Raw genomic sequence first — 13589 nt, forward strand, 5'->3', positions numbered from 1 at the left:
GGATGATAGCAGATAACAGAAATGCAGCACTTACGCTATTGCGTCTTATAACAAAACGGTTATAGATCGACATCACAATTTCCACCTTCATACTCATGTCTACCGTCGGCAGCATAAAACATGCATGATCTGCTTCCATGCGACTTTAGTCATATCTATTTTTTCAGTTATCCCAATCCACAACGTGCAAAAAATCTATGTCAAAGCGGATATTGCGCGCTATCTGGACCATGAAGCAGTTATGCGATAATTGAACGAAATTTGCAACTACAGCAAGGCTGCTAAATATATTTGGAAGAGCATAATGAATGGTTATTACTAAGTTACAACTTTGAATACAGTTTGATGCTGCTGCAATTGCCCGGCAGTGTGATGTATATTACGATTCATTAACACTGTGCATCACAAGCGGTATATGCGAAACAAATCCGATTCCAAACAGAAAAGTTCAGCCAGTTCTGCTCACGGCGCTGAGTCCGTTTTAGAAAATTCATAACACTTCATAAACAACGAGAACGGAAACATCTTCTTCCTTCAAGCCGTGCAACACACGATACATGTTATATTGTTGCCTTTATAAGGCAACAATTGGTTGACAAGAGGAATGTAACAATTTACTTGGAGCAGCAAACGTACGGCAGTCTGAACCTTGCGGCAAGTGTAATAGTAGAACGTTTGTTGTAATCCGCCAACCGGGAAGCAACCGAAAATGTTTCTCCTTACGAGGTTTGACCTGTTGAGACGAATTTCCTGGCTCCTTTGTCGCTTGCCTCTGGTGCCATCTCAATGATGATACATTTGTTGCCAGGTACACAGTTGACGATAAAATAATGCGCTTTCGCGCTCAAATTTCGCTTATATATCGACAAACTGTGAGCAGCGTAGCCCATCCTCTTTTTTACGTACGTTGGAGAATGGCATAACTGGAAATAATTTTTCCAGTTATCCCAATCCACAACGTGCAAAAAATCTATGTCAGAGCGGATATTGCGCGCTATCTGGACCATGAAACATTTATGCGATAATTGAACGAAATTTGAACTACAGCAACCAGTCTTTCTCAAGGTTGCTAAATATATTTGGAAGAGCATAATGAATGGTTATTACTAAATTGCAACTTTGATTGCAGTTTGATGCTGCTGCAATTGCGCAGCAGTGTGATGTATATTACGATTCATTAACACTATGCATCACAAGCGGTATATGCGAAACAAATCCGTAAATGTCAATTTACTAAGTGTTACGTTGTGATATTTACTGAAACACTACACTACATTTGTTGCCAGGTACACAGTTGACGATAAAATAATGCGCTTTCGCGCTCAAATTCCGCTTATATATCGACAAACTGTAAGCAGCGTGGCCCATCCTCTTTTTTACGTACGTTGGAGAATGGCATAACTGGAAATAATTTTTCCAGTTATCCCAATCCACAACGTGCAAAAAATCTATGTCAGAGCGGATATTGCGCGCTATCTGGACCATGAAACATTTATGCGATAATTGAACGAAATTTGAACTACAGCAACCAGTCTTTCTCAAGGTTGCTAAATATATTTGGAAGAGCATAATGAATGGTTATTACTAAATTACAACTTTGATTACAGTTTGATGCTGCTGCAATTGCCCAGCAGTGTGATGTATATTACGATTCATTAACACTGTGCATCACAAGTGGTATATGCGAAACAAATCCGATTCCAAACAGAAAAGTTCAGCCAGTTCTGCTCACGGCGCTGAGTCCGTTTTAGAAAATTCATAACACTTCATTAACAAATATGTAACGTCTTAAAGAAGACGGTTGTTACGAGAACGGAAACATCTTCCTTCAAGCCGTGCAACACACATAAGGCAACAATAGGTTGACAAGAGGAATGTAACAATTTACTTGGAGCAGCAAACGTACGGCAGTCTGAACCTTGCGGCAAGTGTAATAGTAGAACGTTTGTTGTAATCCGCCAACCGGGAAGCAACCGAAAATGTTTCTCCTTACGAGGTTTGACCTGTTGAGACGAATTTCCTGGCTCCTTTGTCGCTTGCCTCTGGTGCCATCTCAATGATGATACATTTGTTGCCAGGTACACAGTTGACGATAAAATAATGCGCTTTCGCGCTCAAATTTCGCTTATATATCGACAAACTGTAAACAGCGTGGCCCATCCTCTTTTTTACGTACGTTGGAGAATGACATAACTGGAAATAATTTTTCCAGTTATCCCAATCCAAAACGTGCAAAAAATCTATGTCAGAGCGGATATTGCGCGCTATCTGGACCATGAAGCATTTATGCGATAATTGAACGAAATTTGCAACTACAGCAACCAGTCTTTCTCAAGGCTGCTAAATATATTTGGAAGAGCATAATGAATGGTTATTACTAAATTGCAATTTTGATTGCAGTTTGATGCTGCTGCAATTGCACAGCAGTGTGATGTATATTACGATTCATTAACACTGTGCATCACAAGCGGTATATGCGAAACAAATCCGATTCCAAACAGAAAAGTTCAGCCAGTTCTACTCACGGCGCTGAGTCCGTTTTAGAAAATTCATAACACTTCATTAACAAATATGTAACGTCTTAAAGAAGACGGTTGTTACGAGAACGGAAACATCTTCTTCCTTCAAGCCGTGCAACACACGATACATGTTATATTGTTGCCTTCATAAGGCAACAATAGGTTGACAAGAGGAATGTAACAATTTACTTGGAGCAGCAAACATACGGGAGTCAGACCGGATATTGCGCGCTATCTGGACCATGAAGCATTTATGCGATAATTGAACGAAATTTGCAACTACAGCAATCAGTCTTTCTCAAGGCTGCTAAATATATTTGGAAGAGCATAATGAATGGTTATTACTAAATTGCAACTTCGATTGCAGTTTGATGCTGCTGCAATTGCGCAGCAGTGTGATGTATATTACGATTCATCAACACTATGCATCACAAGCGGTATATGCGAAACAAATCCGTAAATGTCAATTTACTAAGTGTTACGTTGTGATATTTACTGAAACACTTGGTGTTTTCATCATTACAAACCAGTCACTTCTTACAGCATCTCGATCATACTCATGGTTCATAACAATTTACAGAAGGGGCATCTTTGCCGATTGAGGATTCCGGCCTTTCTCTGGTTAAACTCCGTCTTCTTACAGTATCATGAAATACAAACAATCTTCATATTCATATACTTGACCATGGATTCCGACGATACCTTCGGAAAATTAAAATTCTTTCTGCTTTGTTTATTTTAAACATTTAACAAGGCTGAAATTATTAACTGTTACTGCACAGTTTAATTGTCTCGTAAATACAACTAATATCAAACATTTATGAATTGATTATACGATTTTTTAATGTTTCTTTCAACAGAGTCGACTTAAGCACATCGATTAGTGCGTTTTCGACGTAGAATTATGTCTTACGGCAAAATATATAAGGGTACAAACTGTAAAACCGAAAGCATCGAGAGCGTCACGAATATTGCCCACTTTCAAAAGTTCTGAACTCAGCTAGTTTCCAACGGATTCCGTTTATTTTTAAAGCAAAAATAATATACGAAACAAATACGGAAAAATATATCGCTTCACACCATTGAAATGATTAACCCTAATCGAGTGTATGTCCAAAGCTATTGCAAAAAATTATTGACATAAGTAAAGCTGTCGTAATTCTACGTTAACCTTGCGGTCGTTTCGTATAAACAACCTCTTCCACTTTTTTTAATTGAGATGATTATTTTGTGTGAATTGAAAACGAATTTGACAGTTAAAATCCTTGCTTTTAATCTCCATCTATTGAATTTGTTTTTGATGTGTTTCATAAGTTTTCGGATTAGAAATACCTCCCGTTCGCAAAATATTCGAGAGCTTTCTTGTCAGTACAAACAACAAACCAAGGTATGTTTAATTTTATCTTCGAAACTTTATATAAATTTGTGAATAAAATTAAGTAGCTATTCAGAACCCAAAAAATGAGTAATTATAATTACTTAACGCAAAACTGAGTAATACTGTACCCAAAAAATGAGTAACAATCACTCAGTTTTTAAAACGCCTTGTTTCTCAATTATGTGTATTTACGGGGTTACTCAGTTTATGAGTTGTTCCACTTTTACGAAAATGCGACGAATCTTACTCATTTTAAAGTTATTTTTCCCGAGGGTGTGAAGAATTCTTCCTGCAACCGTTTAAAGTTGCATGGAATTTTTGGTGGGCTTTTTTATATATGCCAGAAGAACCATGCACCGTTGAGATGTTGGGTTCGCTCTAAAAAACGTCCGATGCCATTTTCAATCCAAGATGTCGACTTCCGGTTTCTGAGAAGTCATTTAAAACTGTGGAAAACGTTCCAAAACCCCCCAATATTGATATTTTCGGAGCAAAAATGACTCTTAAAAACCGGTTATCGGTGTCTGACGATATATTGAAACTTGGGTTGCCGACTTCCGGTTTCTGGAAATCTGCGAAAATTAATAATTGAATTATATACTTGGCAATATGGGTATTTTCGGAATTGGAATGACGTTGTCATACGAAAATCGAACATATATTTCCAAATATTGGCCTTTTTTGAAAAGTAGTGACGTCTGTTTGCAACAGAAAATCGGCTTTCGTGCAAATGTTTTTGGAGAAGTGTTTCAAAACATCCAACCTGCTTTGATCCGTTTTTAAAACGATTTCTTGACATATTTCATGCATAATTTGATAATCCAGCGTTTTGGATAAAAAATATGTTTGAAAAAGTTGCCGAAGCTCAACTATTACCGAATAAAAATTTGGTTAAGAGCATCAATCAAATAGGGTAAGAGCTTTTAAAATGCAGCTATTTATTAAAAAAAAGGTTTGTATGTATGTATGTATGTATGTATGTTCCAGCATAACTCTCGAAAGACTGTACCGATTTCAACCAAACTTGGCATACGTGTTCTTTGTACAGAGGAAGTGGTCATAGAAATATTGGAAAGAGGGAGGTGCAACCCCCAAAGGGGGAGGGGGTCTTAATGGATCAAACTGGAACTTTCTGAATGAATACGATAGTTTTTAGGCCTTTAGTCATGTCTGGAGGCCGGGAATTGATTTCCAGAGACCGGGACATGATGTCCAAAAGAGGGAGGGGCAACTATCAAAGAGGGAGGGGGTCTTAATTTATAAGTAAGTCAGGTCTTTTAGTGCATTATGGGAACTTTTAGAAAGAGTACGATAACTTTCATGCCCTCAGGCGGTCATGGCCAGAGGTTGATATCCAGAGACCGGAACATGATGTCGAAAAGAGGGAGGAGCAACTATCAAAGAGAGACGGGGTCTTAATTTATAAGAAAGTCAGGTCTTTTATGCCCTATGGAAACTTTTTGAGAAAGTACGATAACTTGCATCTCCTTGAATATATGCTCTGAAATATGTATATTTTCGATATCAAGATGACGTCCAGAATCTAAATACAGGTCGGACTCGATTATATAGAGACTTCATTATATATTGACTCGATTATATATGATTCGATTATATATAATTTTAGACTCGATTATATATAGAAGCAAAAAAATTTTTCTTGAATTTCAAATATAAGAGAATATCTACAATAACATCATGAACATGATGTCGAAAAGAGGGAGGAGCAACTATCAAAGAGAGACGGGGTCTTAATTTATAAGAAAGTCAGGTCTTTTATGCCCTATGGGAACTTTTTGAGAAAGTACGATAACTTGCATCTCCTTGAATATATGCTCTGAAATATGTATATTTTCGATTTCTAAACAAAAACACCTGACTAAAAATAATTTCAAAACTAAAAAAAAAAAATCAAAATTTAATTTTCAAATATTTGAGAAATGAAATACAAACAAGTTGACAAATCTACATATACTTTTATAATTTTTTTAAATAATTTTTCTCTACATTTGACTGCAAATACATCAGGAATAACTACAAGATATGTATTTTTTTTTGTAAGAAATGTGTTTTCTGACTTTAAAGGGGATGAATCAGAAATAAAATTCTTCTTATTTGTTCGAAAACAACAAATCTAAACATATAAAAATGCAGCTCTATCTGTCTGTCTGATTCATATAGGCTTGGAAACTACCGAACCGATCGGCGTGAAATTTTGTATATAAGGGTTATAGGGGCCGGGAAAGGTGACTAAGATAGTTCGAGACCCCTCCCCCTTCTGCAAGGGAGGGGTCCCATACAAATGAAACACAAATTTCTGCACATCTCGAAAACTAACCAAGCAAATGGAACCAAATTTGGCATGTGGATGTTTTTCGGAGTAGCAAATATGTCCATCTTGATTCCACACCCTTCCCTCCTCTGGAAGCGAGGGGTCCCATACAAATGAAACACAAACTTCTGCACATCTCGAAAACTAATCAAGCAAATGGAACCGAATTTGGCAAGTGGATGTTTTTAGGAGTAACAAATATGTCCATGTTGGTTCGACACCCTTCCCTCTTCTGGAAGGGAGGGGTCCCATACAAATGAAAAACAAATTTCTGCACATCTCGAGAACTAACCAAGTAAATGGAACCAAATTTGGCATGTGGATGTTTTTAGGAGTAACAAATATGTCCATGTTGGTTCGATTCCCCTCCCTCTTCTGGAAGGGAGGGGTCCCATACAAATGAAACACAAATTTCTGCACATCTCGAGAACTAACCAAGTAAATAGAACCAAATTTGGTAGGTAGATGTTTTCAGGGGTAACAAATATATCCATAATGTTTTGACACCCCTCCCTCTTCTACAAGGGAGGGGTCCCATACAAATGAAATACGAATTTCGCACAGCTCGAGAACCAATCAACCAAATACAACCAAATTTGGTAGGTGAATGTTTTTAGAGGTAACAAGTATGTCCATAGTGGCTCGATTCCCCTACCTCTTCTGTGAGGGAGGAGTTCATAACAAATGAAACACAAATTTCTGCTTATCTCGAGAACTAACCAACTAAATGGAACCAAATTTGGCAGGTGATTGTTTTTAGGGGTAACAAATATAATGGTTTGACACCCCTCTCTCTTCATAAGGGAGGGGTCCCATACAAATGAAACTCAAATTACGCACAGCTCGAGAACCAATCAAGCAAATATAACCAAATTTAGCAGGTGAATGTTTTTAGGTGTAACAAACATGTCCATAATGTTTCTTCTGGCATGTCTCCAAATACCATTTCGAAATCCAAGATGGCGACATCCCGTTTCTGAAAAATAGCGGCAAATGACCGAATACAACCAAACATGGGTATTTCCGGAATTGTTATGGTGCACTGAAGCCACAAATCGACCTCAGACAACATTTCGAATTGTAAGATGGCGACTTCCGGTGTCTGGAAAACAGCCGAAAATGATCAAATAACACCCAATATGAGTGTTTCTTCAACCAGATTGACGCTGAGAGGCCAAAAATTGTCTCCTAATGCCAATGTGAAATCCAAGATGGCGACTTCCGGTTTCTGAAAATCAGCGGCAAATGACCAAATAACACCCAATATGGGTATTTCCGGGATTGTTATGATGCGCTAAAGCCACAAAACGACCTTAGACAACATTTCGAATTGTAAGGTGGCGACTTTCAGTGTCTGGAAAACAGCCGAAAATGACCAAATACCACCCAATATGAGTGTTTCTGCAACCAGAATGACGCTCTGAGGCCAAAAATTGTCTCCTAATGCCAATGTGAAATCCAAGAAGGCGACTTCCGGTCTCTGAAAATCAGCGGCAAATGACCAAATACCACCCAATATGGGTATTTCCGGGATTGTTATGATGCACTGAAGCCACAAATCGACCTTGGACAACATTTTGAATTGAAAGATGGCGACTTCCGGTGTCTGGAAAACAGCCGGAAATGACCAAATACCACCCAATATGAGTGTTTCTTCAACCAGAATGACGCTCAGAGGCCACAAATTGTCTCCTAATGCCAATGTGAAATCCAAGATGGCGACTTCCGGTTTCTGAAAATCAGCGGCAAATGGCCGAATACCACCCAATATGGGTATTTCCGGGATTGTTATGATGCACTGAAGCCACAAATCGACCTTGGACAACATTTCGAATTGTAAGATGGCGACTTCCGGTGTCTGGAAAACAGCCGAAAATGACCAAATAACACCCAATATGAGTGTTTCTTCAACCAGATTGACGCTAAGAGGCCAAAAATTGTCTCCTAATGCCAATGTGAAATCCAAGATGGCGACTTCCGGTTTCTGAAAATCAGCAGCAAATGACCAAATACCACCCAATATGGGTATTTCCGGGATTATAATGATGCGCTAAAGCCACAAATCGACCTTAGACAACATTTCGAACTGTAAGGTGGCGACTTTCGGTGTCTGGAAAACAGCCGAAAATGACCAAATACCACCCAATATGAGTGTTTCTCCAACCAGAATGACGCTCAGAGGCCAAAAATTGTCTCCTAATGCCAATGTGAAATCCAAGATGGCGACTTCCGGTTTCTGAAAATCAGCGGCAAATGACCAAATACCACCCAATATGGGTATTTCCGGGATTGTTATGATGCACTGAAGCCACAAATCGACCTTGGACAATATTTTGAATTGTAAGATGGCGACTTCCGGTGTCTGGAAAACAGCCGGAAATGACCAAATACCACGCAATATGAGTGTTTCTTCAACCAGAATGACGCTCAGAGGCCAAAAATTGTCTCCTAATGCCAATGTGAAATCCAAGATGGCGACTTCCGGTTTCTGAAAATCAGCGGCAAATGGCCAAATACCACCCAATATGGGTATTTTCGGGATTGTTATGATGCACTGAAGCCACAAATCGACCTTGGACAACATTTTGAATTGTAAGATGGCGACTTCCGGTGTCTGGAAAACAGCCGAAAATGACCAAATACCACCCAATATGAGTGTTTCTTCAACCAGAATGACGCTCAGAGGCCAAAAATTGTCTCCTAATGTCATTCTGAAATCCAAGATGGCGACTGCCGGTTTCTGAAAAACAGCGGCAAATGACCAAATACCACCCAATATGGGAATTTCCGGGATTGTTATGACGCACTAAAGCCACAAATCGACCTAAGACAACATTTCGAATTGTAAGATGGTAACTTCCGGTGTCTGGAAAACAGTCGAAAATGATCAAATACCACTCAATATGAGCGTTCTTCAATCAAATTGACGCACGGAGGCCAGAAATTGTTCCCAAATGCCATTTTGAAATCCAAGATGGCGACTTCCGGTATCCGAAAAACAGCGGCATATGACCAAATACCACCTAATATGGGTATTTCCGGAATTGTAATGACGCACTAAAGCCACAAATCGACCTCAGACAACATTTTGAATCGTAAGATGGCGATTTCCGGTGTATGGAAAACAGCCGAAAATGACCAAATACCACCCAATATGGATATTTCCGGGATTGTTATAATGCACTGAAGCCACAATTCGAGCTCAGACCAGAACCAGACCATTTCAACCAGAATGACGCTCAGAGGCCAAAAATTGTCTCCTAATGCCATTCTGATATCTAAGATGGCGTCTTCCGGTTTCTGAAAAACAGCGGAAAATGACCAAATACCACCCAATAGGCGTCGAACACAAATTACGTAACGCATGAAGGGGGGGGGGGATAAGTCTGCGTTACTTATTGTTGCATAGGGGGGAGGAGGGGGTAGTTGAGCCCGTTACGTAACTGAGATGTTTGCTCAAAATTGCAAATTTGGAGGGTGGGACAGGTTGTCCAGCGTTACGTAACCTTAGGGGGAGGAGTCATATCTAACGTTACTTATCGTTGCATAAGGGGGGGGGGGGAGGGGGTCTGAAATCTAGGTTTTTAGCGTTACGTAATTTGTGTATGACGCCATATGGGTATTTCCGGGATTGTTATGATGCACTGAAGCCACAAATCGACCTCAGACAACATTTTGAATTGTAAGATGGCAACTTCCGGTGTCTGGAAAACAGCCGAAAATGATTAAATACCACTTAATATGAGCGTTTCTTCAATCAGATTGACGCACGGAGGCCAGAAATTGTTCCCAAATGCCATTTTGAAATCCAAGATGGCGATTCCGGTTCCCGAAAAACAGCGGCAAATGACCAAATACCCCCCAATATGGGTATTTCCGGAATTGCTATGATGCACTGAAGCCACAAATCGACCACTGAAGCCAAAAATCGACCTGACAATATTTTGAATTGTAAGATGGCGACTTCCGATGTCTGGAAAGCAGCCTAAAATGATCAAATACCACTCAATCTGAGCGTTTCTTTAACCAGATTGACCGCACGGAGGGCCGAAATTGTTTTAAAATCCAAGATGGCGACTTCCGGTGTCCGGAAAACAGCCAAAAGTGACCAAATACCACCCAATATGAGTATCTCTGGAACGAGAATTAGGCTGAAAATTGACCTCAGACACCATTATGAATTGTAAGATGGCAACTTCCGGTTTCTAAAAAACAACCAAAAATGGCCGATTTCCATACAAAATGAGTATCTTCGGATTCAGAATGATACACAGGAGCTAGAATCGACCACAGACACCATTTTGAATTCGAAGATGGTGACATCCGGTTTCTGGAAAACAGCCGAAAATGACCAAATAACACCCAATATGGGTGTTTCTCAAACCAGAATGACGCTCAGGGGCCAGAAATTGTCTCCAAATGCCATTTTTAAATTCAAGATGGCGACTTACCGTTCCGGATCACCGGATCCAGAATGATGCAAGGAGCTATAAATTGACCTTAGACAACAGTTTGAATTGAAAAATGGCAACTTCTGGAAAACAGCCGAAAATAACCGAATACTACTACATATGGATAAGTCCGTAATAGAAATGATGTAAAGAAGCCAAGCATTGATCCTTGACACCATTTAATTAGAAGATGACCACTTTCAGTTTCTGGAAAACAACGAAAATAACTGAAATGCACCCAATAAATGCCGGGTCAGCTAGTCATTTATGAAAAATAAATATAAAACATTTTTTTTTCTCTGATTAGATTACATATAAAATTCGATTATATATAGTTAAAAAAAAACGGAGACTATATATAATCGAGTCCGACCTGTATTCATGTCCGGCGCAAATTTTTAAATCGTACATGGCGGATTACATGGAACCTCTGGAAAGGTTACTAAAATACAGAAGAATGCTTGGACGTTATATTGAAACGCTGTTTTGAAATCAATTTCGCGATTTCTGCTTTCTATCAAACTGTGTGAAACTGAGTAAAATGGTTAAATCATGTCGATATCTCTAGAAAGAGAACAATGTTCAGAAAATGACAACTGGTGTCCAACGCTATTTTCAAATTCAAGAAGAAAAATATTCATAGGTCAGAGCTGACTCCCCAAAACCGAAAATTGATGTCCGAACGTTTGGTATAGTGAGGGTTATTTCCGGCATTGGAAGTGATTGAAAACTTGAGGAAAATGTGGAGATAGTCCCCATTAGGGATGAGCGATACTAGCATCGATACCAGCGGTATCGATTCTAGGGTTCGCGGGATCGAGTATTTTGGCATCGATACTCACCGCGAGAAACACCCCTATGGCATCGCGCCAGGTTTCAAGGGCTAACATCTCAACGTATGTGTAAACGAGACAGCATATCACCGCCACTTCTCATAGTCCTTTATCTGACAGCTGACAGCGGGCACAAATCAGATTGAGCCCAGGACATGAGATCATTGTCATTCACTGTTATCGGTATAGGGATGTCAATAGCTCGGCGAGAAATGAGTACCGGTAACGATTCTTTCTAAACGACGCTTCTTGAAAAAAAATTGTAGATCTAATACCGATACTATCGAAGCATCGATAATCGATACTCCTTCAACCGATACTCCGATACCTGGCATCGAAGTTCATTGGAGTATCGTGATACCAAGGTATCGATACTTTTGTCAGTATCGCCCATCCCTAGTTCCCTTATCTCCGTATTGTTAATTAATTCATGAAGATTGATGTTCAACTGTAGGGATGATATTGATATTGTTTACACAAAAAAGTAAAACGAAAAGACAAAGCAAGCAATAATTTCCACTATCAGAGGTGAGCTTAAGCTATTGATTATGTAATTTCAGTGTTATTAAGTTTATTGTAAGTTAATCGATACCGTGAAGATGCGGATGAGGCCATCCATTTTCCAACGGAATTTTTGAACTCACTGACCCAGCTGGAATGCCTCCGCATCGATCGTTATTCAAAAAAGGATCTTCAATCATATTGCAAAGGAATATCGATCCCCCGAAACTTTGCAACGAAACAAGGCGTCACAGGGACGATCCATTAACCAATGTGAAGTAGATTATAGATCACCGTGTTTTTCCCGCGGTCCATTACATGTCGCTTGCTCGAGGGTTGGCTCACCTGCAAATTCATTCACTTTAGCTCCTGATGGAGAAACGAAAAAGGTGGTATATAAGCAAGTTTGTAACTTAAATGAAAAAAATATTATTTGAAATGATGGGTTGGAAAAAATATATGAAAAAATAGAAAATTAGAGAAAAAGCAGAAATTTTTACACAAGCAAGGCCGAGTACATTCAGCTAGTATTCTAATAAAAATACTACCTCCATCAAAAGCAAGCATTTGTCCGAAGTTCATCAAATTCGGATATGTCTAAAAAATCGTCAAATTGCGTGAAATTACGTTAATTTAAATTGTATAATAAAATTTTGTAACACGTTCGACAATTGTTGCATACAGAATTCAATTTTGTACGTTCGTTCAGATTATATTGACGAAGTTGAAGGCTATGGATAAAATTACACTTACCAATTGCTCGAGACACAGCTAGCACACCATTGACGCGGTATGAGCCGTTCCAATTGATTACAACTCCTCCATTTTTTTCAACTCTATCTCGTTCACTCTGTAAAAATACTGAAAAAGTGATGCTATTCAAAGAAAAAAATGTACATGTGTTACGAACCTCCACAGATGGAACATGTGGTGCAACTATCTGACACACTTTGCCTTCACATACCAGCAGAGCCTGTGAGTCACCTACCCATCCTACATGCAAACGTTTCTCAATCGCTCGATAAATACACACGATTGCAGTTGTACCACTGGACAATTCCTTTCAAAACAAATAATACTAATAATAACAAAAACAGTAACACTAATAATGATAATAATTATAATACGATGTTATAAAGCATTCGGCATCCTAACTTACATGTTTCTCGGATTTTCCAATAAAAGCATCGTCCGTTGTTTTGAAAGCATCTTTAATAGCTCCTGTAATATTAGTAGGATACTTAAGGCTCTTGGCAATGTTGTAACAAAGATGAGCGGCTGTGTATACGGCGGCATCCTGGCCTCCATGGCCGTCAAATACTCCGTAAAAACTTGTTGGTTCAGAGTCATTTTTATTGAACATTCCGTTAAAATCACTTATGCATATATGTCTGTCCTCCATTTTTCGTCGAGTATTTTTAATCTCTTTCACAAAATATTTAGGAGTTCGGCTCAGCACATCTTTAGAGCTTTTGGTTAGAATTTCGTTTAATTTAGTGTTATCTAACAAACTTTCACAAATGGCGTTAGCATGACTAATCACCATTGTGCTTAATTTTAACGGATTAAAGACTG

The 13589-nt window shown here is 39.0% G+C and overlaps 1 protein-coding gene across 1 annotated transcript in view; it reads right to left on the reverse strand.

Annotated features, from left to right (window-relative positions):
* The window catches only part of LOC129728584 (protein phosphatase 1F-like), a 220574-nt gene that overhangs the window by 167997 nt on the left and 38988 nt on the right, over positions 1 to 13589 (reverse strand). Inside the window, exons 4-6 of the mRNA XM_055687030.1 lie at positions 13174 to 13586; positions 12925 to 13074; positions 12768 to 12864 (exon numbers count right to left, since the gene is read on the reverse strand). Of these exons, the coding sequence (XP_055543005.1) occupies positions 12768 to 12864; positions 12925 to 13074; positions 13174 to 13586 (660 nt within the window). The remainder of the gene's footprint in view (positions 1 to 12767; positions 12865 to 12924; positions 13075 to 13173; positions 13587 to 13589) is intronic.

This window comes from Wyeomyia smithii, chromosome 3 (genome assembly GCF_029784165.1).
Source record: "Wyeomyia smithii strain HCP4-BCI-WySm-NY-G18 chromosome 3, ASM2978416v1, whole genome shotgun sequence".
Classification (NCBI taxonomy): Eukaryota; Metazoa; Arthropoda; class Insecta; order Diptera; family Culicidae; genus Wyeomyia; species Wyeomyia smithii.